At 43.8% G+C, this 24,148-nt stretch overlaps 1 protein-coding gene across 1 annotated transcript in view; it reads right to left on the reverse strand.

The window, feature by feature from the left end:
* Positions 1-334: 334 nt before the first annotated feature.
* The window catches only part of IL17REL (interleukin 17 receptor E like), a 97,082-nt gene continuing 73,268 nt past the window's right edge, over positions 335-24,148 (reverse strand). Inside the window, exons 16-18 of the mRNA XM_075273437.1 lie at positions 22,101-22,214; positions 2,256-2,324; positions 335-586 (exon numbers count right to left, since the gene is read on the reverse strand). Of these exons, the coding sequence (XP_075129538.1) occupies positions 335-586; positions 2,256-2,324; positions 22,101-22,214 (435 nt within the window). The remainder of the gene's footprint in view (positions 587-2,255; positions 2,325-22,100; positions 22,215-24,148) is intronic.

The raw sequence follows: 24,148 nt of genomic DNA on the forward strand, positions 1-24,148 counted from the left end.
CTTCCCTCCTAGATATTCCAGTCAACTATGAGTAGTAGTTAAGAACACAACGACTCAGTTACAAAGTAGCAAACCATGGGGGCCACACGTTGGCTCAGTGGTTATCACTGCAGCCTTCGGGCGCTGGAGTCCTGGTGTTCAAATCCCACCAAGGTTAAAAAAACATCTGCAAGGAGTTTCTATCTTCTCCCCGTGTTTGCATGGATTTCCATACCATATTCCAAAAAAAGACATACTGATAGGGAAAAAATGTACATTGTGAGCTCTGTGGGGCTCACAATCTATATTTATATAAAAAAAAAAAAAAAACCATGTAATGTTACAGCGTGGGATCTCAAATGCTGAGGTGCATAAAAGTTTCAAGGCATGAGCATTCATGATCGAGACTTTGCACGCAAGCCTTTAAAGAAGAACATGTAAGTGGGGAGGAGGAAACAGACTTTGGATGTAGGATGATTGAAAAAGGCAGATATGGACAAACATAGAACATTTTTGAGGTGCTGAACAAGATGATACAAGACATCTGCTGAATACCATCTACAGTGCAGAGAAGAGAATGTAATTGTCTTTGGGAACTTTGGTGCTGCTGACAAAGAGAGAAATAGATCAAAAAGGGAAGGTCAATAATCCAAATTATTGCCATTTTCCAGTAAGGCCCAAAAGCCACCAGGAAGTAGTTAGATAACTCCCGGGTGCAATCGTGTTAGACCTGGTTTGCATCTGCGTTCTATATTCCGGTCAGGGAGTCCGCTTGTGGACTCCCCAAACGGAATACAAAACGCCTTGACAAGCAGTGAGCAATGAAAGCATACAGAACCCATAGACTATAATGGAGTCTGAGTTTTTTCCACACGGTGTCTGCATGGAACATGTATCTAATATGGCATTGATAAGTGAATAAAACTTCAAACTTTGAGACACTATTAAAAACATACATACATATAGTGATGACAAATTATGAAGGAATGTATGTTCCCTATAATAGTCGCTTTACCTCCATCCTATCCATTCAAATAGCTCACGGATGAATCCAGGGAACTTATTTTAACCCTATATTACTAATATTAGGAACTATGGGTTAATGATAGAGGCACTCTGATAAAATGTTTCAAAACACCCCGTAACTACTGCCCAATGACACTGAAAAACTACCTAAATATTGTGGTTGCCAATGAGCTTGCAATGTGGCGACCACATAAGCAAAGTTACCAAACAGCCAGATCTAAAGGTATAGCTATATTCACATTCAGGATGAAGCTGCGTTTTATAGGGACTCTGCAGGATATATCAGGCGTGGTTACAAACATTGTAACATACCCTAATAGCTAATTAACACCCCAAAAGGTAAGCACCGCCAGTATACCTATCACTAAATCTATGTATGTGTGTTTTTAAAAGTATCTCTATAAAGTTTGAAGTTTTATCCACTCTCAATGCCATATTAGATGTATAGTTTAGAAGAGACTGCATGGAACATGCGCAGAGAATGTACCTCATGAACTACTTTCCTCTCTGCATGACTCATGCAGACACCGTGCGGAAAACGCATAGATCCTATTAGTCTACGAGGTCCATGTGCTTTCTTTGCTCACTCCTTGTCAAGACGTTCAGTATTCCGTTCGGGGGGGGTCCCTAAGCAGGCTCGCTATGTGGAATACCGAATGCAGATGTGAACCAGAACTGAATCTGACATCTTTTCACAGTACACCAATTCAGCATATGTCACTGGTGGTGTCTGAGTTCTGCACTAATTCTAGTACAAAGGGCCAATGCTTGTCTCATAAATCCTCATATCTTCCAGTTTTTCATTGCACTCATATTGCAAGAAATTATCATTACAGATAATACATCATATGGAACTTATCCTTACCTAGAGAACAGGTATTCCCAATTTGTGCAATGGTAGAAGATGTTTAAAATATAGGTTCCCTCTCTACTACAGTAAGTGGCTATGTTCTTGTGACCTGTGGGCATGCGCAGTCAGCTCAGCCCAAGGCCTGAGGCTTGCAAGTTTCACCGACTGCGCAGGAAGAAGACACAGGAAGAGTATGTTCCTGAAGAAGATGGAGGCGTCGCTGGAGAGTTCTTTCACAGCATTGGGGACGCCCCCAGTGCTGTTTGAGCGCTGGAGCCCACCCCCAGTGCTGCGAGAGAATTCCGATCTCCAGGGATCGCAATATAATGGTGTTGGTAATGGGCAGCCTGGGGTCTGATCAGTGACCCTGGGTCTGCCCCATTCTGTCCCCTGCACCTACCTGGTTGATCCTGCCAGGAATGGAAGCAGTCATCCTGTGCGTCTGCACAGGATGAGTGCTTCCTGTGCTCTGAAATACAATTGTAACACGTGTATTGCAGATACATGTAGTGAAGCAGTGATCAGCAAGTCACTGCTTTAATCCCCTTTGGGAACAGAAAAAAAGTGTGAAAAAAAAAAAAGTTAAGTTTAAAATAAATTAGAAATAAAGCCCCAAAAATCCCTTTTTCCCCCACATAAAATGTTTTATGTAAAATAAAGAAAAATAGAAGAAAAAATTACATATTTGGTATCACCGCGTCCATAATAACCTGAACAATAAAATTAAAACATTTAATCTGAACAGCGAACGTCATAAAAAAATAAAAAAAAACGTAGAAAACCACATAAAATTATTCACCACCTTTCCCTTAGAAAATGTTCAATAAAAAGTAATCAAATTATCAGATGAAAACCAAAATGGTACTAATAAAAAGCAGAGGTCATCCCGCAAAAAATAAGCCCTCAACCAGCTCTGTCTACCGAAAAATAAGTTATGCCTTTCAGAAGATGGCAATGCAAAAATAATTGTTTTTTTTTCCCTAAATTGAATTTTATTCTGCACAAATAGCAACGCATTAAAAATAATATAAATGAGGTATCGCTGTAATCGTATCAACCCGCAGAATAAAGGTAACATGTTACTTATGCTGTACGCTGCATGGGGAAAAAATGCTAAAAAGCAATGCCAGAATTGATGTTTCCTTTTACATCCCACCCAAAAGAGTTAATAGAATGTAGTCAAAAAGTTACAGGCCCCAAAATGGTGGCATTGAAAGGGACATCTAATACCGCAAACACCAAGCCCTCATATGGCCACATTGCCAGAAAATAAAAATAAAAATCTAGCTTGTACAATGTGAAGACAAAAACCCCAAAGTGACCAAATCATTAGGACATAAGTGGCTGCGACTAGAGATGAGCGAACAGTGTTCTATCGAACTCATGTTCGATCGGATATTAGGCTGTTCGGCATGTTCGAATCGAATCGAACACCGCGTGGTAAAGTGCGCCATTACTCGATTCCCCTCCCACCTTCCCTGGCGCCTTTTTTGCTCCAATAACAGCGCTGGGTAGGTGGGACAGGAACTACGACACCGGTGACGTTGAAAAAAGTAGGCAAAACCCATTGGCTGCCGAAAACATGTGACCTCTAATTTAAAAGAACAGCGACGCCCAGCTTCGCGTCATTCTGAGCTTGCAATTCACCGAGGACGGAGGTTTCCGTCCAGCTAGCTAGGGCTTAGATTCTGGGTAGGCAGGGACAGGCTAGGATAGGAAGGAGAAGACAACCAACAGCTCTTGTAAGAGCTAAATTCCAGGGAGAAGCTTGTCAGTGTAACGTGGCACTGACGGGCTCAATCGCCGCAACCCAGCTTTCCCAGGATCCTGAATGGAATACACTGTCAGTGTATTCCCGTATACCCGATATATACCCCGATACCCGTTCCAACGGTGTGCCCCCCCACCTTCACCCCAGAAATACCCTGCAAGTCCCCTAGCAATAGAATTGGGGCTATATACACCCACAATTTTTACTACTGGTATACAGTGCCATTGTCTGACTGGGAATTCAAAGAATATATTGGGAATACAAATACCCTCATTTCTTGCTACTGCCATATAGTGCCAGTTTCTGACTGGTAATTCAAAGAATATATTGGGGTTACGTGCACCCACAATTTTTACTACTGGTATACAGTGCCATTGTCTGACTGGGAATTCAAAGAATATATTGGGAATACAAATACCCTCATTTCTTGCTACTGCCATATAGTGCCAGTGTCTGACTGGGAATTCAAAGAATATATTGGGGTTACGTGCACCCACAATTTTTACTACTGGTATACAGTGCCATTGTCTGACTGGGAATTCAAAGAGTATATTGGGAATACAAATACCCTCATTTCTTGCTACTGCCATATAGTGCCAGTTTCTGACTGGGAATTCAAAGAATATATTGGGGTTACGTGCACCCACAATTTTTACTACTGGTATACAGTGCCATTGTCTGACTGGGAATTCAAAGAATATATTGGGGTTATAAATACCCTCATTTCTTGCTACTGCCATATAGTGCCAGTTTCTGACTGGTAATTCAAAGAATATATTGGGGTTACGTGCACCCACAATTTTTACTACTGGTATACAGTGCCATTGTCTGACTGGGAATTCAAAGAGTATATTGGGAATACAAATACCCTCATTTCTTGCTACTGCCATATAGTGCCAGTGTCTGACTGGGAATTCAAAGAATATATTGGGGTTACGTGCACCCACAATTTTTACTACTGGTATACAGTGCCATTGTCTGACTGGGAATTCAAAGAGTATATTGGGAATACAAATACCCTCATTTCTTGCTACTGCCATATAGTGCCAGTTTCTGACTGGGAATTCAAAGAATATATTGGGGTTACGTGCACCCACAATTTTTACTACTGGTATACAGTGCCATTGTCTGACTGGGAATTCAAAGAATATATTGGGGTTATAAATACCCTCATTTCTTGCTACTGCCATATAGTGCCAGTTTCTGACTGGTAATTCAAAGAATATATTGGGGTTACGTGCACCCACAATTTTTACTACTGGTATACAGTGCCATTGTCTGACTGGGAATTCAAAGAGTATATTGGGAATACAAATACCCTCATTTCTTGCTACTGCCATATAGTGCCAGTGTCTGACTGGGAATTCAAAGAATATATTGGGGTTACGTGCACCCACAATTTTTACTACTGGTATACAGTGCCATTGTCTGACTGGGAATTCAAAGAGTATATTGGGAATACAAATACCCTCATTTCTTGCTACTGCCATATAGTGCCAGTTTCTGACTGGGAATTCAAAGAATATATTGGGGTTACGTGCACCCACAATTTTTACTACTGGTATACAGTGCCATTGTCTGACTGGGAATTCAAAGAGTATATTGGGAATACAAATACCCTCATTTCTTGCTACTGCCATATAGTGCCAGTTTCTGACTGGGAATTCAAAGAATATATTGGGGTTACGTGCACCCACAATTTTTACTACTGGTATACAGTGCCATTGTCTGACTGGGAATTCAAAGAATATATTGGGGTTATAAATACCCTCATTTCTTGCTACTGCCATATAGTGCCAGTTTCTGACTGGTAATTCAAAGAATATATTGGGGTTACGTGCACCCACAATTTTTACTACTGGTATACAGTGCCATTGTCTGACTGGGAATTCAAAGAGTATATTGGGAATACAAATACCCTCATTTCTTGCTACTGCCATATAGTGCCAGTGTCTGACTGGGAATTCAAAGAATATATTGGGGTTACGTGCACCCACAATTTTTACTACTGGTATACAGTGCCATTGTCTGACTGGGAATTCAAAGAGTATATTGGGAATACAAATACCCTCATTTCTTGCTACTGCCATATAGTGCCAGTGTCTGACTGGGAATTCAAAGAATATATTGGGGTTACGTGCACCCACAATTTTTACTACTGGTATACAGTGCCATTGTCTGACTGGGAATTCAAAGAATATATTGGGGTTATAAATACCCTCATTTCTTGCTACTGCCATATAGTGCCAGTTTCTGACTGGTAATTCAAAGAATATATTGGGGTTACGTGCACCCACAATTTTTACTACTGGTATACAGTGCCATTGTCTGACTGGGAATTCAAAGAGTATATTGGGAATACAAATACCCTCATTTCTTGCTACTGCCATATAGTGCCAGTGTCTGACTGGGAATTCAAAGAATATATTGGGGTTACGTGCACCCACAATTTTTACTACTGGTATACAGTGCCATTGTCTGACTGGGAATTCAAAGAGTATATTGGGAATACAAATACCCTCATTTCTTGCTACTGCCATATAGTGCCAGTTTCTGACTGGGAATTCAAAGAATATATTGGGGTTACGTGCACCCACAATTTTTACTACTGGTATACAGTGCCATTGTCTGACTGGGAATTCAAAGAATATATTGGGGTTATAAATACCCTCATTTCTTGCTACTGCCATATAGTGCCAGTTTCTGACTGGGAATTCAAAGAATATATTGGGGTTACGTGCACCCACAATTTTTACTACTGGTATACAGTGCCATTGTCTGACTGGGAATTCAAAGAATATATTGGGGTTATAAATACCCTCATTTCTTGCTACTGCCATATAGTGCCAGTTTCTGACTGGTAATTCAAAGAATATATTGGGGTTACGTGCACCCACAATTTTTACTACTGGTATACAGTGCCATTGTCTGACTGGGAATTCAAAGAATATATTGGGAATACAAATACCCTCATTTCTTGCTACTGCCATATAGTGCCAGTGTCTGACTGGGAATTCAAAGAATATATTGGGGTTACGTGCACCCACAATTTTTACTACTGGTATACAGTGCCATTGTCTGACTGGGAATTCAAAGAGTATATTGGGAATACAAATACCCTCATTTCTTGCTACTGCCATATAGTGCCAGTTTCTGACTGGGAATTCAAAGAATATATTGGGGTTACGTGCACCCACAATTTTTACTACTGGTATACAGTGCCATTGTCTGACTGGGAATTCAAAGAATATATTGGGGTTATAAATACCCTCATTTCTTGCTACTGCCATATAGTGCCAGTTTCTGACTGGTAATTCAAAGAATATATTGGGGTTACGTGCACCCACAATTTTTACTACTGGTATACAGTGCCATTGTCTGACTGGGAATTCAAAGAGTATATTGGGAATACAAATACCCTCATTTCTTGCTACTGCCATATAGTGCCAGTGTCTGACTGGGAATTCAAAGAATATATTGGGGTTACGTGCACCCACAATTTTTACTACTGGTATACAGTGCCATTGTCTGACTGGGAATTCAAAGAGTATATTGGGAATACAAATACCCTCATTTCTTGCTACTGCCATATAGTGCCAGTGTCTGACTGGGAATTCAAAGAATATATTGGGGTTACGTGCACCCACAATTTTTACTACTGGTATACAGTGCCATTGTCTGACTGGGAATTCAAAGAGTATATTGGGAATACAAATACCCTCATTTCTTGCTACTGCCATATAGTGCCAGTTTCTGACTGGGAATTCAAAGAATATATTGGGGTTACGTGCACCCACAATTTTTACTACTGGTATACAGTGCCATTGTCTGACTGGGAATTCAAAGAATATATTGGGGTTATAAATACCCTCATTTCTTGCTACTGCCATATAGTGCCAGTTTCTGACTGGTAATTCAAAGAATATATTGGGGTTACGTGCACCCACAATTTTTACTACTGGTATACAGTGCCATTGTCTGACTGGGAATTCAAAGAATATATTGGGAATACAAATACCCTCATTTCTTGCTACTGCCATATAGTGCCAGTGTCTGACTGGGAATTCAAAGAATATATTGGGGTTACGTGCACCCACAATTTTTACTACTGGTATACAGTGCCATTGTCTGACTGGGAATTCAAAGAGTATATTGGGAATACAAATACCCTCATTTCTTGCTACTGCCATATAGTGCCAGTTTCTGACTGGGAATTCAAAGAATATATTGGGGTTACGTGCACCCACAATTTTTACTACTGGTATACAGTGCCAATTTCTAACTAGGAATTCAAAATGCGCAAGGCTCCCGGAAAGGGACGTGGACGAGGCCGTGGGCGAGGTCGGGGGAATGGTTCTGGGGAGCAAGGTAGCAGTGAAGCCACAGGGCGTCCCGTGCCTACTCCTGTGGGGCAGCAAGCATTGCGCCACTCCACAGTGCCAGGGTTGCTTGCCACATTAACTAAACTGCAGGGTACAAACCTTAGTAGGCCCGAGAACCAGGAACAGGTCTTGCAATGGCTGTCAGAGAACGCTTACAGCACATTGTCCAGCAGCCAGTCAGACTCTGCCTCCTCTCCTCCTATTACCCAACAGTCTTGTCTTCCTTCCTCCCAAAATTCCGAAGCTTTACAGAACAATAACCCAAACTGTCCCTGCTCCCCAGAGCTGTTCTCCGCTCCTTTCATTGTCCCTCAACCTGCCTCTCCACGTCACGATTCCACGAACCTAACAGAGGAGCATCTGTATCCAGATGCTCAAACACTAGAGTCTCCTCCATCTCCGTTCGATTTGGTGGTGGATGACCAGCAACCCACCCTCATCGACGATGATGTGACGCAGTTGCCGTCAGGGCATCCAGTTGACCGGCGCATTGTGCGGGAGGAGGAGATGAGACAGGAGTTGGAAGAGGAAGTGGTGGATGATGAGGACACTGACCCGACCTGGACAGGGGGGATGTCAAGCGGGGAAAGTAGTGTGGATGTTGAGGCAGGTGCAGCACCAAAAAGGGTAGCTAGAGGCAGAGGCAGAGGTCAGCAGCTTAGGCGAAGCCAGGCCACACCCGGAATCTCCCAAGATGTTCCAGTTCGTACCCAGCCCCGAAAAACTCCCACCTCGAGGGCACGTTTCTCGAAGGTGTGGAGTTTTTTCAAGGAATGCGCCGAGGACAGATATAGTGTTGTCTGCACAATTTGCCTCTCGAAATTGATTAGGGGCTCTGAGAAGAGCAACCTGTCCACCACTTCAATGCGCCGTCATTTGGAATCCAAGCACTGGAATCAGTGGCAGGCAGCAACGGCAGGACAAAGGCCGACTGCCGTTCACGCCACTGCCACTGCCTCTGCCTCTGCCTCTGCCACTGCCACTGCTGACTGTGCTGGCGATGCACTCCAGAGGACGAGCCAGGACACCACTTCATCTGCCTCCGCCACTTTGTTGACTTCTACCTCATCCTCCCCTGGTCCTGTCTTATCTCCTTCTCCTGCACCATCAAAGGCACCATCAGGCGTTTCTTTACAACAACCCACCATCTCTCAGACATTGGAGCGGCGGCAGAAATACACTGCTAACCACCCACACGCGCAAGCCTTGAACGCCAACATCGCTAAACTGCTGGCCCAGGAGATGTTGGCGTTCCGGCTTGTTGAAACTCCCGCCTTCCTGGACCTGATGGCAACTGCGGCACCTCGCTATGCCGTCCCTAGCCGTCACTACTTCTCCCGGTGTGCCGTCCCCGCCTTGCACCAGCACGTGTCACTCAACATCAGGCGGGCCCTTAGTTCCGCGCTTTGCACAAAGGTCCACTTGACCACCGACGCGTGGACAAGTGCATGCGGACAGGGACGCTACATTTCACTGACGGCACACTGGGTGAATGTAGTTGAGGCTGGGACTGCTTCCCAAACTGGCCCGGTGTACCTCGTCTCCCCGCCTAACATTCCTGGCAGGGACACGAGAAGAACACCCCCCTCCTCCTCCTCCTCCTCTACCGCCTCCTCCTCCGCCTCCTCCTCCGCCACCGCCTCCTCCTCCGCTGTTAGATTGACCCCAGCTACGAGTTGGAAACGTTGCAGCACTGGCGTTGGTAGACGTCAGCAGGCTGTGCTGAAGCTGATCAGCTTGGGGGACAGACAGCACACTGCCTCCGAGGTGAGGGATGCCCTCCTCGATGAGACGGCAATATGGTTTGAGCCGCTGCACCTGGGCCCAGGCATGGTCGTTTGTGATAACGGCCGGAACCTGGTAGCAGCTCTGGAGCTTGCCGGACTCCAACATGTTCCATGCCTGGCCCACGTCTTCAACCTAGTGGTGCAACGTTTCCTAAAGAGCTACCCCAATGTTCCAGAGCTACTGGTGAAAGTGCGGCGCATGTGCGCCCACTTTCGCAAGTCGACAGTAGCCGCTGCTAGCTTAAAATCTCTCCAGCAACGCCTGCATGTGCCACAACACCGGCTTTTGTGCGACGTCCCCACACGCTGGAACTCAACGTTTCAGATGTTGAATAGAGTGGTTGAGCAGCAGAGACCTTTGATGGAATACCAGCTACAAAACCCTAGGGTGCCACAAAGTCAGCTGCCTCAGTTTCACATCCATGAGTGGCCATGGATGAGAGACCTTTGTGACATCCTACGGGTCTTTGAGGAGTCCACAAGGAGGGTGAGCTCTGAGGATGCGATGGTGAGCCTTACAATCCCGCTCTTGTGTGTTCTGAGAGAATCCCTGATTGACATCAGGGATAACTCAGATCACACAGAGGAGTTAGGGATAGCATCCGATCCGTCACAGCTGGAGAGTAGGTCCACACATCTGTCCGCTTCACTGCGTTTAATGGAGGAGGAGGAGGAGGAGGAGGAGGAAGAAGAGTTGTCCGATGATGTGATGGTGATACAGGAGGCTTCCGGGCAACTTCGAATCGTCCCATTGTTGCAGCGCGGATGGGTAGACATGGAGGATGAGGAGGAAATGGAGATTGAACTTTCCGGTGGGGCCAGAGGAGTCATGCCAACTAACACTGTGGCAGACATGGCTGAGTTCATGTTGGGGTGCTTTACAACCGACAAGCGTATTGTCAAAATCATGGAGGACAACCAGTACTGGATCTTTGCTATCCTTGACCCCCGGTATAAAAACAACATCTCGTCTTTTATTCCGGTAGAGGGGAGGGCCAATCGCATCAATGCTTGCCACAGGCAATTGGTGCAGAATATGATGGAGATGTTTCCAGCATGTGACGTTGGCGGCAGGGAGGGCAGTTCCTCCAGTAGGCAACCAAGTTCTCACCGGTCCACACAAACGAGGGGCACACTGTCTAAGGTCTGGGACACCTTGATGGCACCCCCTCGCCAAAGTGCCGCCACGGAGGGTCCTAGTGTCACCAGGCGTGAGAAGTATAGGCGCATGTTGCGGGAATACCTTTCCGACCACAGCCCTGTCCTCTCCGACCCCTCTGCGCCCTACACGTATTGGGTGTCGAAGTTGGACCTGTGGCTTGAACTTGCCCTATATGCCTTGGAGGTGCTGTCCTGTCCTGCCGCCAGCGTCCTATCTGAGAGGGTGTTCAGTGCAGCCGGTGGCATCATCACTGACAAGCGCACCCGTCTGTCAGCTGAGAGTGCCGACCGGCTCACTTTGATAAAAATGAACCACCACTGGGTAGAGCCGTCATTTTTGTGCCCACCTGTGTAAAGCACCCCAACATGAAACTCCATGTCTGTACTCAACCTCTCCAATTCCTCCGCATCCTCATACTCATCCACCATAAGCGTTGCACAATTCTGCTAATACTAGGCTCCCTCCACCCTGATTTCCCCCAACTCTGCTGGTTAGAGGCTCCCTCCACCATGAATTTGCCCAAACTGGGCTGTTTAGAGGCTCCCTCCACCATGAATTGGTCCAAACTGGGGTGGTTAGAGGCTCCCTCCACCATGAATTGGTCCAAACTGGGGTGGTTAGAGGCTCCCTCCACCATTAATTGGTCCAAACTGGGCTGGTTAGAGGCTCCCTCCACAATTAATTGGTCCAAACTGGGCTAATTAGAGGCTCCCTCCACCATGAATTGGTCCAAACTGGGTTTTTTAGAGGCTCCCTCCACCATTAATTGGTCCAAACTGGGCTGGTTAGAGGCTCCCTCCACAATTAATTGGTCCAAACTGGGCTAATTAGAGGCTCCCTCCACCATGAATTGGTCCAAACTGGGTTTTTTAGAGGCTCCCTCCACCATTAATTGGTCCAAACTGGGCTGGTTAGAGGCTCCCTCCACAATTAATTGGTCCAAACTGGGCTAATTAGAGGCTCCCTCCACCATGAATTGGTCCAAACTGGGCTGGTTAGAGGCTCCCTCCACAATTAATTGGTCCAAACTGGGCTAATTAGAGGCTCCCTCCACCATTAATTGGTCCAAACTGGGCTGGTTAGAGGCTCCCTCCACCATTAATTGGTCCAAACTGGGCTGGTTAGAGGCTCCCTCCACCATGAATTTGCCCAAACTGGGGTGGTTAGAGGCTCCCTCCACCATTAATTGGTCCAAACTGGGCTGGTTAGAGGCTCCCTCCACAATTAATTGGTCCAAACTGGGCTAATTAGAGGCTCCCTCCACCATGAATTTGCCCAAACTGGGCTGTTTAGAGGCTCCCTCCACCATGAATTGGTCCAAACTGGGCTGGTTAGAGGCTCCCTCCACCATGAATTTCCCAAAACTTGGCTGTTTAGAGGCTCCCTCCACCATTAATTGGTCCAAACTGGGCTGGTTAGAGGCTCCCTCCACCATTAATTGGTCCAAACTGGGCTGGTTAGAGGCTCCCTCCACCATTAATTGGTCCAAACTGGGCTGGTTAGAGGCTCCCTCCACCATTAATTGGTCCAAACTGGGCTGTTTAGAGGCTCCCTCCACCATTAATTGGTCCAAACTGGGCTGGTTAGAGGCTCCCTCCACCATGAATTTGCCCAAACTGGGCTGTTTAGAGGCTCCCTCCACCATGAATTGGTCCAAACTGGGCTGGTTAGAGGCTCCCTCCACCATGAATTTCCCAAAACTTGGCTGTTTAGAGGCTCCCTCCACCATTAATTGGTCCAAACTGGGCTGGTTAGAGGCTCCCTCCACCATGAATTGGTCCAAACTGGGGTTTTTAGAGGCTCCCTCCACCATGAATTGGTCCAAACTGGGGTTTTTAGAGTCTCCCTCCACCATGAATTGGTCCAAACTGGGGTTTTTAGAGTCTCCCTCCACCATGAATTGGTCCAAACTGGGGTTTTTAGAGGCTCCCTCCACCATGAATTTGCCCAAACTCTGCTGGTTAGAGGCTCAATCCACCCTGATTTTCAAAACAAATGTTGGTGCCAACCTCAACTTACTACAAGGGCCAAATTCACTGCTGGTGACAAGCTCTCCTCACTGCAAGTGCCAAATACACATGTTTCAAGGTGTTTTCCTACTGTCAGAGAGGTGGTATTGAGTGTGTAAAGTGTGTAGTTGTTAGGCTGTGATGTTGGGGTAATAGAGGGTCTTTGGTGTGTTAGATGCCCCCAGACATGCTTCCCCTGCTGTCCCAGTGTCATTCCAGAGGTGTTGGCATCATTTCCTGGGGTGTCATAGTGGACTTGGTGACCCTCCAGACACGGATTTGGGTTTCCCCCTTAACGAGTATCTGTTCCCCATAGACTATAATGGGGTTCGAAACCCGTTCGAACACACGAACATTGAGCGGCTGTTCGAATCGAATTTCGAACCTCGAACATTTTAGTGTTCGCTCATCTCTAGCTGCGACTAGAAGGAAATGTATAATCTGTACGAGTGTTTTCAGGGGACACCCCATATTTAGAGCTTATGAGAGATTATACACCAGCGCTGATCCCCCAGAATGCCCCTCTTCCCCGTCCGTGTCATAGGAGCTAGTGGGAAAATAGAATGGGATTTGGTGTACCCAATTTACTCCGCACAGCTTACATATTCACTTCTGGGTTACTAATACTCACTACATCACTTGATAAATTCTTTGAGGGGTGCGGTTTTCAAAATGGGGTCACTTTCTAGAGGTTTCCACTGTTTTGACTCCTCAAGGGCTTTGTAAATGCGACCTGGTTCCTGAAACTGATAACAGCCAGATCTGCCCTCTAAAAGCTCTTTGGCGCACCTTCCCTTCAGCATCTCGCTGTGCATCCATATATTAATTTACACCCACAAGTGGGGTACTATGGTAGTCAGAGCTTGCATAACAAATTGTGGGATGCGTTTTCTCCTTTAACCCCTTGTGAATGTGCAAATTCTAGGGCTAAACGAAAATATTAATCAAATTTGAAAATTTCACCTCCATTTTGTCTTAATTCCTGTTAAGCACTTATAGGGTTGAAATACTTGGTATATGTTGTTTTGGCTTATTTAAGGGGTGCACTTTTGAAAATGGGGGGGGGGGGGTTTAACGTACTATTACGTCATGGACGCGAGGTACTTCGCGCACCATGAAGTAATAATACGTCATGGTTATAAACAGCCTCCGTGTCTCAAGACACGGAAACTGTAAGAAGGTTGCTGCTGTCCATGACAGCAGACAACTTTCTTTACATGAATCGGGAGGTTTAACCCCCTCCCTGCCACGTGGATCGCTGCAATTGGACGATTGCTTCGCAATGTCCAATTGCAGCTTGCCGGCACAGATCCAATGATCTGTGCCGACGGATCAGTACAAAAGTGACAGTGATTGGTGCTACACCTAGCACCAATCCCTGTCGAGTGTTTGGGGGGCGTACAGTGGTGCGACCCCCTCCAGATGTTTTAATTGGTCAATCTGCCAGCATCATGGCAGATTGATCAATCAATGGCGTGCAGGGCAGTGTAAACTTTGGGCACTGCTCTGCTTACATCACTCCCTCTGGGAATTGCGAGCAGAGCAGAACCCGTGCTGCCCTGTGAGCTCTTAGCGTGAGATTGCTGCATTACCACTGCGTCATACCTCGATCAGACATCAATTCTGCCAGACGTCCTAGGTCCCTTATTCCACCTCTCCCAGCCAGCCCTCTACTGCCCATCTCTCCCCTCTGCCGTCTCCCATCCCCCCTCCCATCTCCTCTCCACCCTTTCCTGACCGAGGCCTCTGAGACTGTCTGGCTCCTCCAGCTTCTGGGTCCTAAACTATGCATTCTGTGCAGAAAAGAGACTCACCTCCCTCCCCTTTTTGAGAAAGCCCTTTTTGGCATTTCTCCAAATTTTTATTTTTTATTTTTTTTTTAAAAAAACTTGCCACCGCAAACTGACCAGTAATAAAATATACGTTACTGGTCACATTTGTGATTTTGGGGGCAGTTTTTTTTTCTAGTAGGTAGAAAAGAGAATTTTGTTTGTGCACAAGCTTTTTTTTTTTTTGTAAAACTCGCCACCGCAAACTGACCAGTAATAAAATATACGTTATTGGTCACATTTGTGATTTTTGGCTCAGTTTTTTTTCAATCTATATATAGCTCCATTTTTGATAGAAGGGAAGGTTTTTTTTTTTTTTACATAAAATACACGTGTTAAAGCACAACACACACCCCACACTGAAAAAGTTTCAAAGAAATAAAGTTTCAAGAAATAAAGTTTTATATACTCAAGTAAAACACCACACACACACAAAAATGTCCCAATCATCCCAAAGAAGGTTTTCAGTAGAAGAGGCGTACGCCATACTGGCCTCTGACACTGATACCGCCAGCGAGGGAGAAGAGGAAAATGCCCCATTCCTTTATTTTTCCTCTTCTTCCTCCTCCTCCTCCAGTGATGAGCAACCCCAAAGGAGGCGCCCCAGAACAATTGCTGAGTTAGTTGCCCCACCTGTAGAGCCCATGTGGACCCCACCCCCAGAAAATTATGAGCCTCAGCTTCCTGACTTTGTTGCCCGGTCAGGAATACAAATTGAGACTGAGGGCTTCAGAGAAAATGACTTTTTAAAAATCTTTTTCTCTGAGTTTGTAGATCTTATGGTGGCCCAAACGAATTTGTACGCTGAACAATTTTTGGAACAAAATGCCACCTCTTCCTATGCCAGGCCACAGAACTGGACCCCAGTAAATGCAGCAGAAATTAAGATTTTCTGGGGTCTTATTCTGCATATGGGCATAGTGAAAAAAACTAAAATTCTTCAGTATTGGAGTACAGACGTCTTGCACAACACTCCAATCTTTCGAATGGCTATGTCCAGGAAGCGGTTTGAAAGTATCCTAAAGTTCATTCATTATAATGATAATTCCCAGTGCCCGCCCCAAGATGCCCCAAATTTTGACCGCTTATACAAAGTTAGGCCAGTCATTGACCACTTTAGTGCCAAATTTGCAGAGTCCTACATCCCTGATCAGAACATTGCAATTGATGAGTCTCTGATCAGTTTCAAAGGGAGGCTAAAATTCCGCCAATACTTGCCCAGTAAGCGGGCACGGTATGGCATTAAAATGTATAAGCTATGTGAGAGCAGTTCAGGATACACTTATAAATTTAGGGTGTATGAAGGAAGGGACACAAGGATTGAGCCCCCAGACTGCCCCCCAATCCTAGGAGTTAGTGGGAAAATTGTGTGGGATTTGATGCACCCACTGCTGGACAAGGGTTATCACCTCTATGTGGATAACTTTTACACCAGCATCCCACTCTTTAGGTCCCTGAGTTCTAGAGGAACTGCAGCTTGTGGGACTGTGCGCAGAAATCGAAGAGGCCTCCCTAGGGCACATATTGAGCAGCGCCTCAGAAAGGGTGAGAGTAGTGCCGTCTGCAATGAGAATATGCTGCTGGTCAAGTATAGGGACAAGAGGGATGTCCTTGTACTGACCACAGCTAATGGCAGCGGCAGCACCTCTGTCCCTGTGCGTGGCACCAGTACCACTGTCTCCAAGCCAGACTGCATCCTGGCATACAATAAGTACATGGGAGGGGTTGATCTATCTGATCAAGTCCTAAAGCCCTACAGTGCCATGCGAAAAACAAGAGTGTGGTACAAAAAGCTGGTCGTGCACATGGTTCAGATGGCATTGTATAACTCTTACGTGCTATCACGATGTGCAGGCCACACAGGAACTTTCCTTGAGTTTCAGGAGGCAATTATCAAGTCCCTGATATTTGGGGACCTAGAAGTGCCAGGCCCCAGTACTTCTGAAACTCATGGTTCCCGTATTGTACCAGGGCAACATTTTCCCGGTGAAGTCCCCCAAACTGCTAAAAAAGGAAAACTCAGAAAAGATGCAGAGTGTGTTACAAAAGAGGAATAAGGAGAGACACCATTTATCAGTGTGACACCTGCCCTGATAAACCTGGCCTGTGCATGAAGGAGTGCTTTAGATTGTACCACACTTCCATGGAATATTAATTTTAGAATTTATTTTCCATGGAATATCGCCTCCTTATACCATCACGTATTCTGCACACATTTACTTTCATCCGGTTATGCAGTAATTTCTGCTAAATAAATTCTTGTCATACAAGTTGCATCCAAATGTTTGCTATACTTCTTGGTAAATTTTTTAAGAGGTGTAATTTAACACTAACGTCACTGAAGTCAAGGGGTCTAGTTTCCAAAATGGGGTCACATTTTTGGGGACTTTCACTGTTTTGGCACTTCAAGGCCTCTACAAATGTGACATGGTAACTAAAACCAATTTCAGCCAAATCTACCCTCCAACTATTGTTCTATCCCACTGTGTGACCATACATCACTTTACGTCCACATGTGGGCATTTCTGTAGTTGGGAGAAAATGCTTGACAATTTGTGGGGTGCATTTTCTCTTTTAACCCCTTGTGGAAATGCATAATTTGGGGTTAAAGCTTCATTTTATAGCAAAAAAATGGCACTTTTCCTTTTGTTGGGCCAATTCTGTTACACTCCTGTAGTGCTCACTATACCCCTTGATAAATTCCTTAAGGGGTCTAGTTTCCAAAATGGGGTGACATTTTGGGGGTTTCCACTGTTTTGGCACCTTGGGGGCTCTGCAAAAGGAACATGGTGCCTGCAATTTATTTTAGCAAAATCTGGCCTACAAAATCCAATTAGCGCTCCATCCGTTCTGAGAGCGACTGTGTGCCTGTACATTAGGGTACCAGCACATATGGGGTATTGCTGTGTTCGGGAGAAATTGCGTAACAAAATGTGGGGTGCAATTTCTCCTTTAACCCTTAGTAAATGTGTAAATTCTAGGGCTAAATGAATATATTAGTGATAGAAATTGAAAAATGTAAATTTGACCTCCATTTTGTTTTAATTGCTGTGAAATGCTGAAAGGGTTAAGAAACTTTCTAACTGTTTTGGATTCTTTCAGGAGTGCAGTTTTGGTAATGGGGTGACTTATGGGGGGTTTTACAAGAGAGGCCTCTCAAGTTCCCTTCAAAACTGAACTGGTCCCTTGAAAAATGTGTTTTGGAAATTTTCTTGAAAATTTGGAAAATCACTGCTTGACTTGTAAGCCTTATAATATCTGAAAAAAATGAAAGGGTGATTAAAATTTGACTTCTACATAAATCAGAGACATGGTTAATTATATTTATCAAAAAATTTGGGTAGTATGGCTTTCCATTTGAAAGGCTTGCAATTTCAAAGTTTGAAAACTGCACTTTTTTCCAAATTTTCATCAAATTTCCTATTTTTTTCATAATCAAAGGCAAAAAATATCGACAAAAATTTTCTACTGACATGAAGTACAATATGTCACAAAAAAACAATCTCAGAATCACTTGTGTAAGTTAAAGCGTCTCAAAGCTATTGCCATTTAAAGTGACACATGTCAGTTTTGAAAAAAGAGGCCTGGTCCTTAAGTCACTTTTGGGCTGTGTCTCTAAGGGGTTAAAAAATGGGTTTTGGAAATTTCTTGAAAATTTTGAATATTGTTGTTTCACTTGTAAATCTTCTAATGTCTGTAAAAAAAAATAAAAAATAAAAGGGCGACTAAAGTTTGATGCCGACATAAAGCAGAGATCTGGGACATGAGATTTAGGATATAATTTTGGCGGTCTGAATATCTGTATGCAATGCACATCATTTCAAACTTTATAAAATGCATATTTTTTAAAATGTCCACCAAATTTCCTATTTTTTTTCATAATTAAACACAAAACATATCAACCAAAATTCACCACTAACATGAAGTATAATGTGTTACGAAACCACAATCTCAATCACTTTGGTAAGTTAAAACATTCCAAAGTTATTGCCACATAAAGTGACACGAAAGTTTTGAAAAATCGAGCTTGGTCAGGAAGTCAAAAATTGCCATCGGCGGAAAGGGGTTAAAATAGAGATCATAATCCAAGTATGAACAGATCATAAGGGAAAACGTAATTTGAAAGAATAGTTAACTGCCGTTCCATGAAAGGGGAATAATCATTATCAAATGACATTTGCAATATAAGAATCGGTTACATTTTTTTTATTCTGAGTCAACACAATGTCCTTGTGATGTAGCAGGAAATGCCCGATGCCATAAAAATAACATGTGAGGTTTGTAACCTATTTTAAATGCAGGGATTCCCGCAGGTATGAGTCATAAGCACCGTGAATAGTGACAATAGCTATGTAAGGTATGACTAATATACTTAAGTATAGGTGGAGGCAAAGTATAAAGGTTAACTATTACAAAACGTTTCTTCTTTCCATATTTCACTATAACTGTAGACTACACTTTCATTTCGTCACCGCAGCAATGTGAAATCTCAAAATCTCCAATGTAGCTTTGTTGCTCCACAAATATCTAATACTTTAATATCTAATCTCTAAATGCTGCGGTTTAACCACAGCAGAAAAAAATGATGCATATTGCAGTCACTGAATCCCATCCACAACTTGCAAAAAAATTTGCGCTGTGGATACGATGAACTTCAACAGTTTTGGAAATCACAGTATGTCAATAATACCTGCTGGAACACCGGCGGTTTCCCTAAAGGTGTAGTGGAGGCAGAAAGTCTGCAGAGGTTTTTCCCGCAGCACTTTTTTACTGTGGACCGTTATGTGGGGTCTTAGTCAATGCAGAGGAGGCTAGTGTAATATTACATAGGGATTTGGGGAAATGGCAAATTCATTTTAATATAAATGTAAAGTTACACACCTGGGCCATGGAAACAAGTATGTTAAATATTACAACAATGGACAAAACTGTCACTGAAACAGAATTAGGGGATGAGAGAACAGAGGTATAGAAGCTCATGAAAAGGATACAGTATAGCCCCTATGTAAATCACCACATATGGAGAACAGTGCACAATTTTATAAGTCATGGAATCTAGTATTTTGGAATGGGATGTTGATTTGGGATTCAGATTTCCATACTTATAATAGGTAAGGGCAAGTGGTGTCCTTTTCATGGGGTTTATGTGCCGTCCTCTGAATCCACATGATAGGTTTATAGGTTGGAGTCTTGTATTTATCTATCTTTTTCAGTTACTTTACTAGAGGATACTTTTAAGTTAGCGGGACATTAGTTGACCATTTCGGTATAGAAAATGCTGTATCAGCTGGCAAAAACTTTACACACCAGTGGTGGCCAATGGTTGGATGATTTTGAAGGTAATGTGTATGCCATATGCAAGGTATATATGCTGAAACAACACGAAGACCCAGTCATCTTAGAGGAAAATATCATTGTATCATGACATTAGATTGCTCACACTTTTTTTTTTTTTTTTTTTTTTTTTTTTTTTTTCCCTGTTGGACCAACTGTAATGGAGATGGAATCGCAATATGCTGTGCTCATAGCACAATAGAAATGTGTTTTGTTTGTTTTTCTAAACAGTTTGGTATTGTCATTGAATTCCAAAGCTCATAACGGGGTTTTTTTTCATCAAATAGCTATGTTATAGAGGGCCTTTTTTTATCCTCATAGATGTGTGGTATTATATACCACTAGTAAGCAAACAGAGTTGTCTCATCTCTTGGATCCTATCTATACAGCTAGCTTCAGCAAAACTGCTTTGTTTGGACGCTGAGATTCTTCACTTCATTGTTTACAATGTGTTTCCATAACCACAGATCTGGGGATACTTATCTCTCTGCCCAGGACAAGTGATGTAGCTCCCTGCTCTCAGGAGGGGAGGAGGAGCTGAGCGCTCAGAGTGAGCTTGTGTTTCTGAGCTCTTTATCTCCCTCTTCCTGGGTCTGCTAATTGATTTTTGCTGATAAGGGCTGAGAGGGTGTCTGTTACCTCTGTATGTAAACATAGACCTAAAACTGAGTTTATTGCCAGCTTACTCTTGGTCCTGTAGCATGTAAATTTGGGATTATCATCACCTATCAAATCCATCACTGCTAAATCAGCTTCATATTGTGCATCTTCCAGTGATACTGTGCTAATTTATTTACAACTATCCCTCATTACTGACTGCAAACATGTACTGCTATGAAAAGAGCTAGCAGAGCAAGTGAAACCCCACCCACCAACTTACTGAGAAAACCAGGAAGTGAACAAGGCATACAAGCCTGCAAGTTGGTGAGCAGGAGAGTTGGGAATACCCCTTTAAGCACATTATCAGCATTCCCGTGATTTGCGCCCCAGTCCTGGAGATATTGGTGCCGTTATTTTTGATACCGATATCTTGACACTGTGTCTCTTCCCCCCCCCCCCCCACACCCCATATCCCCTTCCCGAACAGTATTCCTCCATGGCCTTGTACTTCAGAGGGGGCTTTTCTTACTGCCCAGCAATGACAATACCACACATCTGAGTACGTGAAAGGTCCCCTTTAAGGTCTTGGGATTTTTTTGTTTTGTTTTTTAAAGAGCTACATGTAGTTAGGCATACTGTACATAAAAAATGCACTGCAGAATTAGGATTTTATTGACAATATAAACCAGAAATCAGAAATAATCTTCAGAGAACATGTGCCATAAAGGTGATGCCATGGTTTTGGAATATCCTCAAGTCAAAGTCAATGTTGTAGGTTATGAATTGGGTATTTCAGTTGGCATGGTTTCCAATATCATTCATGATGCTTTGATGTCAAAGGTCAGTTTCTGGTGGCTGCCACGAATGTAAGCTTGAGCAAAAACATGTCACAAGAAATGTAGCCAAGAAAATTTAGACATATTTATAAAAAATCCAGGAGACGTCTATTCTTCAGTTGTTACAGGTGATGCATCAAGCATCTACTACCATGATCCTGAGACCGAACAAGAGTCCATGCAATGGAGGCACAAGGGTTCACCAACAACAAAGAAATCTGCTGTGCAGCAGTCAGCTGGAAAGGTAATATCTACTTTGTTTTTTAGGATACAGAAGGTGTTTTATTACTAGAATTCATGCCACATAAGACAATTCCTGGAGACATCTAGGCTTCAATAATGAAGGAATACGTGAGGCATCAAAGAGAAGTGCCATGGTATCATCTTGGCAGGAGTTTTCTTGCTTCACGACAATGTACCAGGTCACAAAGCACATAAATCACAAGCTGCTACCAGGGAATGCAACTTCATGAAGCTTAAACCTCCACGCTACAGTTCAGACCTGTATCCCAGTCATTCACTTCTATTTTACAACCTGAAGAGCTTTCTGCATGGGCAAGAATTTCCTGATGATGATGCAGTCAGATAGGCGGTAACAGGGTTCCTGCAGCAGCGAGAAGTCTCCTTCTATTCTGAGGGCGTCCAATCTCTGGAGGTGAAGTGAAATAAGGGTGGTGAAGTCAAGGCGGATTACATTGAAAAGTAGAAAGTTCAATGATGTCAGAAAAGTTTGCTTTCTTATTCAGGTAGATAACCTATTGAATAACCCTAGTATTATGATCTATTTATTTATAGCAAAAAAACAAACGAAGACACAGGAAGTAAAAACCATATAAAGCAAACAGGAGACGGTAAACCATAGTAAGGAGGGTCAATAACAAACAAACAAAAGGACAATGTGTGAGGCACTTATAGTAAAACACATAATGAGAGGCAAATGTAGACGGTAGATTGAAAATAGAGTCAAGGGATCCTGTCTGTCGTAACGCACGGTAATCTGCTGCTGACTGCAGACACCCCAAGAAGGGAGCCTATTCAAAATCTATAGTAACATGCTGCTGTCACCACTAGAGCGGGCCTATGCCGTATGAGCAGCGCCGCACCTCCCATGAGGCGACCTGAAGCGACCGCTTCAGGTGGCGCTATGCCAGGGCCCCAAGGAGGGCGGCATTTTTTCTTACCTAAGCCAGTCCAGGACAAGCTGTCCTGGACTGGCTTAGCACGGAGCAGTGGATTGGGGAGGCCACTGGAGCAGCGCTGCTCCAGCAGCCTCCCCTCACGCTCAGGCAGAGAGCAGGTCTTCTCCGTGCCTGCTCTCTGCCTGTGAACGGTGCTAAGCCCCGCCCCCTTCGCTAAGCCCCACCCCTCCGCGCCGCCACGCCCCCTCCTCCGGGTGGCGGTTGGGGGGGGGGGGGCTTTCTGTCGTTCACTTCGGGCGGCGAAAGGGGCAGGTTCACCCCTGCGTATGAGATAGTAATGTACTTCTGGCTGCAGTGCCTAACATAGCACAAGTCACAGGCACCACTAGAGGGCCTATTCTATAGAATATAGTAAGACGTCACTGGCACAACCAGAGGGAGCTAATTCCAGAATATAAAGAAACATATCGCAGAATGCAGTCACCAATTGAGAGCAACTGCTCTATGCGAGAGACTAACATGTCACTGGCCGCTGCAACCACTAGAGGGAGTCCATGCCAGATGATGTGGTTTGAGTGCAAGCAGAGCACACACAAGGAAGAAGGGGGGATGGGGGGGTAGAGGGATATGATATATTGTTTAATTATGATTTGAGGTAATTTATAATATTGGTTTACTAATATAATTGGGTCCATTTTCTGATGTGATTTATTGAGCACAGTGGCTCCATTATTATAGTTTATATAACAGAGTACACCATAGTATAAATACATTGTACGGTGTTCTGGATTTTGGTCCTTTATTGTTAGTATTACTAAGGATATACACATTGCTGGTAAACTAAGTATAGCCATATACTCACCAGTTTTTGTGGAGTGCCTCTTTTTTGATTTCAATAAACGTTTCATTTTCTTTTGACGAATTTCTGAAAAAAATGTTAAATGAGAGTGCTAATTATCCATCCAGATACATTTAAATCTGAAAAGCAAGAAAGATGCATTATATAACTTTATACAATATGCAAGATTCATCTGCTTAAACTAATTAATCATAATAAAATAATTAAAAAATAAATGTTACAAAGTTTTATAAATTAAATTTATTTCAGGCGTTCGGCACAGATTTTGGTATTACAAAGCTTGAGTAGACTGTGTAACATGGTGTCACCAGTAGTCACAAATGGGGAATCTCCGATGAAAACTTTCCAGGTAAATTTTGACATACTAGCTACAGAAAATAATGATTCTGCCGCACACGTTCTTGAGTGAAAAGTGAAGAGAAAATTTAACTCGTGACTACAGTACAAGCACAATAAATAACACGCCATGTATGAAGAGCTTATGGTACAAAAACCAAGCTGTAGATCAGATGACCTTCCTCAAGCTAGATCCATACAAGCTCAGAGGAAAGGAGGACATGGCGAACCGAAACATTCTACTTCTGA

This window comes from Leptodactylus fuscus, chromosome 5, assembly GCF_031893055.1.
Source record: "Leptodactylus fuscus isolate aLepFus1 chromosome 5, aLepFus1.hap2, whole genome shotgun sequence".
Taxonomy (NCBI): domain Eukaryota; kingdom Metazoa; phylum Chordata; class Amphibia; order Anura; family Leptodactylidae; genus Leptodactylus; species Leptodactylus fuscus.